This window comes from Miscanthus floridulus, chromosome 3, assembly GCF_019320115.1.
Source record: "Miscanthus floridulus cultivar M001 chromosome 3, ASM1932011v1, whole genome shotgun sequence".
Classification (NCBI taxonomy): domain Eukaryota; kingdom Viridiplantae; phylum Streptophyta; class Magnoliopsida; order Poales; family Poaceae; genus Miscanthus; species Miscanthus floridulus.
In genome coordinates this window covers 149,241,736-149,247,696 of record NC_089582.1, presented here as the reverse complement: position 1 = coordinate 149,247,696, position 5,961 = coordinate 149,241,736, and the positions used below count along the sequence as shown (strand labels likewise).

Sequence of the window (5,961 nt, the reverse complement as noted above, 5' to 3'; positions counted from 1 at the left end):
ATTACAAAAATATATTCAATGATTAATCTAATAAAATTTAGGTGAAATTATGATTTGATGCAATTTTTCGTATGGATTTGGTTGAATTTAAATAAAATGGTTTGAGTCCTCGGGAATTATATATTCTTTGCAGGACTGGAGGAGGAGTACTACGCTTTGCTAGAAAAGCCTAACATAATAATGCGTGTATATTTAATTAAGTAGTTTTTTCTTTCTCTTTCCATACTACTAAAAAGCTAATTAGATGCAGATATCCAACCTTAATATCATCACCACTCCTGTTTCTGTTCCTGTTCCTGTTCCTGTAGTGGCATCTCCGGCTGCAATACATACAGATACAGTGTCGCAAAGTACTACGTACACAGTGACACGAGTAGCAAGCAGTTATGGTGGAGGAGTGGCGATAGATATCACACGAGATTGATGAGCATATGCATATGCTGGCATGCCGCAAGGGCGGCGCCGCGGCGGCTGGGCTGGGCCAGGGCCAGCAGGCGGCCGGCCAGTCATCACCGCTGCCGCTGCAACGACCTCCCTCCCTCTCTCACACACACGTGGTGATCGAGTCATGCCGGACGTGAGGAGTAACGAATCGGACGACAGCCCGGCACGACACGGATGCCGCTTCTGCCCCTGGAGGCGCCCACGGAATGCCGAGGGAGCCAGCCACGGGCCACGTCACGCGGCGCTAGCGGACAAGGCGCGCGCGAGCATATAAGCGGCCCACCCCTTCGTCCCCGAGAGGTTCAGTCGGTCCTACGGCGACTCCATTTCGATCGAGCTAGCTGCAGGACCGAGGTCTAGCTTAGCTTAGCTCCCAACTCGATCGATCATCGGATTATTAGGCCATCCATTGATATATGTATCATCAGACGATGACGACGATGATGTCGGCGGCGCAGGCGGCGACGTCGCAGCTGCCGCCGGGGTTCCGGTTCCACCCGACGGACGACGAGCTCATCCTGCACTACCTCCGCAACCGCGCCGCGTCGGCGCCGTGCCCCGTCCCCATCATCGCCGACGTCGACATCTACAAGTTCGACCCATGGGACCTCCCGGGTAATAATTTAAGCTACTACCTAGATAGCGAGCTTATCGATCGCCGCCATGCCTCCGATCATGAACGACAGAGACCTAATGACTTTATTGATGGCATGGCAGCCAAGGCGCTGTACGGCGACGGCGAGTACTACTTCTTCAGCCCGCGGGACCGCAAGTACCCGAACGGCAGCCGCCCCAACCGCGCCGCGGGGTCTGGCTACTGGAAGGCCACCGGCACCGACAAGCCCATCCACGACGCCGCCACCGGCGAGGCCGTCGGCGTCAAGAAGGCGCTCGTCTTCTACAAGGGCCGCCCGCCCAGGGGCTCCAAGACCAACTGGATCATGCACGAGTACCGCCTCGCCGCCGCCTACCGTCCGCCGTCCAAGTTCAGGAACGTCTCCATGAGGGTATGTTCATCGATCGACCTCATTCATCATCCGGCCCATCCATGGTGATGCATGGCCCGCTTTCATTTGATTCGTTCGTAACGACTTGAACAATATTCGTGGGTCACGCCGGTCGCCTGCACCTGCACGCACGCGCGCGCCGGCATATCTTCTCTGTGTGAGGAGGCATGTCGTTGCACCGCCAGTCGCCGTTGGTTTGGTTACCACACTCCGCTGCCTTTCAGGATGACCAAACTGCCCTCACTGACTGAATTCTTCTTCATTCTCCAATCTCCAAGCATCAACTGACCAAAAGCGCTATACCTAGCCATCAATCATAGCCATCAGCCAAACCAGCGTCACATCTACCGGCAGGCACTAGCTAGCATCCTATCGCCGTGAATGGCAGCTTGCCGGTGCACGCAAATTAAAAAAGATGCATGCATTACATTCACACGACTAACGCGTTGACAGCGATGGGGGCATGACGACACGACGACGGTGACGATGACATTGCCTTGTTTGTGTTGCGTGCAGCTGGACGACTGGGTGCTCTGCCGGATCTACAAGAAGTCCAGCCAGGCGTCACCGATGGTGCCGCCGCTCGCCGACTACGAGCACCTGGACCACTACGAGACTTCTCCCGGCGGCAGCTGCTTCGACGACTTCTGCAGCAGCACCAGCTTCTACGTCGCGACGCCGGCCATCGGAGGCATCGGCGGCGGTGCTGCTAGCACTACAAGTACTACGCCCGTCATGCACCCGCAGCCGGCCGCGGCGGCGCTTCCGAGGCTCCCCAAGATACCCTCCATCTCCGAGCTGTTGTTGGACGAGCACACGCTCGCGCAGATCTTGGACGCCCCGGCCGAGATAGCCGACCACCACGCCCCGTTCGCCGTGCACCCCTCCCTCAACCAGCTCCTGGCCGTCGGCGGCGACGGCTCCGACGTCACGATCTACTCGCCGCCCCCGGCCGCCTCGGCTGGCGGGAAGCGCAAGGCGGCGATGATGATGATGATGAGCCCGGACGAGTGCGCTGCCGGGATGATGATCACCACTGCCGCTGCTGGCCTCCACCACCACCACTCTCCAGCGGCCAAGAGGCTCAACAGCGGCTCCTGCTTCGACGCGCCGCAGCCCGCCCGCGGCTTGCCGGCGACGACGTCGTCCGTGCTCGGCAGCGGCCTCAACCATCACATGCTTCCTCAATTCTAGATACACCTTTTCTACTAGTAGCTGACTTTGTTGGAGCCTTGGAGGCATATATCTTCCGTGCATACGACTGCATCAACTGATCGATATGATGGATCGTCAAATTAATCTACGGAATTGCTAGCAACCTGCGGCGACATGGAAAGCAAGGGGATTGAGCTCGTGGATTGGATGGGATTGGTTGGAGGCCATTAATTAATAAGATGGGTCGTGCGGTGAAGAACAATTGTAGCAGTAGCACTATTGTACTGGAACCAGTATTGAACGAACGACGACGTTAGGCGTATGGTATATGTATCCCATTTTTTCCTCCTATATATGTAGAGTACTGTACTCTATATTCATTTCAGGCACAGTGCAAAGGTAGCTGGAGCTTGATGGATCCATGTACTACTACACTACTTTTATTTAGTCAAGAGTATATATATTTTAGTTGCTTGCGAAAATTAAATACAGCAAAAGAATGTATGCGAAAAAATAGATACGGCGATACAACAGTTGCAATTTCTGGAATGAAAATAAGGTGTTGTACACAGTCTTGTGGATGGTGATGGTACATAGGGCTTGTTTGGCACAGCTTAGCTTCACAAGTAAAGCTAATTTTTTTTTTAGAAAACAGTTTCATGACTCATGAGCAACTTTTTAGATGAAGCTGAGCTGTTTTGGAAAAATTGTTTGGCAAAACAGCTTTACTAACAGCTTCATACATGGATGGAAAAGAGAAATAAGGGAGAAAACTAGCTACTTTTTTTCAGCTTCATCCTAACTCAGGTGTTCGTGAGAACGTTTGATAAATAAAACAGCTCACATGAGCTGTACCAGGCAGGCCTAATTTTTACAGTGGTAAAATTATGACATAGCTCGGACGCCGTGGTTCCGGCGAAGGGCAGGGACGACGGCGGCTGGGTGTCCTTCTCCTTCCTTCCTCTCCCTGGCTGGCGCAGCCGTTTCCTACGTTGGGGTGGACGGATCCACGTGCTCGGCAGCTGGATCCGGTCGCCGATGGCTGGATCTGGTGGTGGCGGATGAGCTCGCCTCCCTGCAGTACTTCCGGTGACTAGACTCCACGTGGATCGCCGGAGGTCGCGTGCAGTCGTGTCTGCCTAGGCCATCTCTTCGCCGAATTCGGTGGTGCTCCGGCTGGATCTGGCAGCGTCGTGGTGGTTGGCCCTCGGCTGTGTCTGGACGGGGCTCCGGTCTGGCGGCGGCGGCGGCTCCGGCCTAGGGCGCCGGGAACGGCGCCGGAGGTGGCTGGGGCTGCGGACGTTGCTCGGGCTGTCGGTGTGTGTGCGCGGAGACGACGGTGGTGCGGCAGTTCGTCGGCGACGCCATGGTGGCATGGCCGGCCGTGGCTTGGCTGGGTGTGCTCCAGCAGCGTCATGGTGGCGCTGGCTGGCGGCGGCCTGGCGCTGGCATTCCCGTGGTGCCATGGTGGCACGGCTGGCGGTGCCAGGCTGTGGTGATGGTCGCAGATCCGCCGCCTCCACTACTCACTACTGGACCGGACCTGCTCCGGTGGAGCTCGCTGGCGGTGGAGGTGCTATGAGGCTGGTGCAGGACGGCGACAGTTTCGGTGCGTAGGCTGTTGGAGAACTTGCGTGGCGTGGTGGACGCGGGGCCGGCTCAGTAAGGGGCAGGGACGTTAGTAGGCTGGGTGACCGGGGCTGATCTCGGCCCTCTTCTCCCCATCAGCTGCCTTCCCCCTTCCTCGGGCTGGCCTTTGTGGCGGAGCTGGCCGGATCTACTTGCTGCTAGCCGGTTTTGTCGGTTCCGGCGGGGGCGGACCCTCTGGTGGGCTTCTCCTGAGACTTCGCCTAGCCGACGTCCTTGGGGCGACGGACGTGTGAGGCTGCTGCTGAATCTTTGCTGCACCCACCCTCCCCGGCAAGGTGGGGTCTTCGGCGGCTATGGTGTTGAGGCTGCTGGAGATCGGGGCAAAAGATGACGCCGTCGTTCCCTTCTTGGAGACGTCCTTTCCGACCTCTTCTCTTTTCGTGCTGGAAGTTGCAGGTTTCCTCCTCGGGGGCATGGCCAGGCGTTCCAGTTCTGAGATCGTGCGGCGGCTCGTTGTGTTCCTTCTTTTCTTGAGTTTTTAGTTGGGTGGATTCGACCAGGAGCCAGCAGTGGCGTGAGTTGTTCGGGTGCTATAACAGAGTTGAGCAGGATGAGTGAAACATTTTGTATGGTTTTGGTTCTGTTTCTATTAAAAAAAACTGGACGGGCATTTATCTTTTTTCTTTCTTATCTCATAAAAATCATGGCAAAGCTTTTGTTATCCTTCCTAAAAAAAAGGATCGGACTTTATCACGTTGGTATTGTAACGGTCTAACGGAGCCTGCGCTTTGCATTGTCCTCTCGATCTGAAACCATTGAGATGATCTCGTTGTGTTTACTTGCTGTCCTTTTCATTGTGGCTGCAGAAAAGACTGTGACTGAGCTTGAGCTGTTTGTTGCTAACTTGCTATGCCTGTACACTTCCACTCCAACTAGGCATCTACCAGCTACAGTTTGGTTTATAAACCATACTTTTTCAGCCGACAAACAACGGTACCTTCGGTCATGGCTTATCAGCCAAGCGATCAGGCCAGCTTGCTACCAGCTACAGACGACGCTTGCTACACGGCAGCTGCTTACGCAGTTTTGCTTGTCGCGTTTCTGTGTAACCTGCTACAGCTCTGCTACTGCGTGGTCTGTTTTTAGAGGAGCAACACCAAGGATAAAACTCATCTGTGTTCAGGGAATCTGATGATGCTTCCGTCATGGGTGATGTAAAAAACACTAGTAGTACAAATTTGAGCAGCTAATGGGGTAAAACGCTGAATTGAATTGGACCGTGTGGCACAGGCTCTAGAACAAGCGCAATTCATTCCGTGCCTGCTGACCGCGTGGAAAAACTTGACATCCGGATAAACTCCGTCCAGTAAAAAACCCATCGTGTCAGCGTCACCACTCACCTGAAAATGGAGAAGTAGTGTCAAGTGGAAGCAAATTAAAGCTGAATGGCAGTCAGGTGCCACCGGACGTCACACCATGATTTATTTGTTTCTTATTTTATATATACATTTATCTGTCGATAGATTTTGGTGGGACGAATCAGTGGAGATTAATCATGTGCTACTAGTAGCGCTTCGTTGTCTGAAATTAGAGTATTTTTAGTGCCATTATTTTGTACTACGAGCTCACACATGCTTCAGTGATAACAGTTTTTTTTTTAAAAAAAATATTGAAAAACACTAATAACGCAGCGCACACGTACGGCTTTTATTTGGACTCTCATTTGGTCTCTTCAGTTCTTCATAGGGTATATTCTATATTCTCT

General features: G+C 53.8%; 1 protein-coding gene across 1 annotated transcript; it reads left to right on the top strand.

The window, feature by feature from the left end:
* The first annotated feature begins 765 nt into the window (after positions 1-765).
* On the top strand, positions 766-3,127 carry LOC136547504 (NAC domain-containing protein 58-like). The gene is made up of 3 exons (XM_066539444.1): positions 766-1,059; positions 1,162-1,451; positions 1,968-3,127. The coding sequence occupies exons 1-3, from the start codon at positions 861-863 to the stop codon at positions 2,643-2,645; spliced, it is 1,167 nt and encodes a 388-aa protein (XP_066395541.1). The 5' UTR covers positions 766-860; the 3' UTR covers positions 2,646-3,127.
* Positions 3,128-5,961: the final 2,834 nt, after the last annotated feature.

Bases quoted from the DNA above. Each gene is read 5' to 3' on its own strand.
- LOC136547504 (XM_066539444.1), top strand. From the start codon at position 861: ATGTATCATCAGACGATGACGACGATGATGTCGGCGGCGCAGGCGGCG. The intron at 1,060-1,161 runs GTAATAATTTAA...ATGGCATGGCAG, and splicing joins CGACCCATGGGACCTCCCGG to CCAAGGCGCTGTACGGCGAC. The intron at 1,452-1,967 runs GTATGTTCATCG...TGTTGCGTGCAG, and splicing joins TCAGGAACGTCTCCATGAGG to CTGGACGACTGGGTGCTCTG.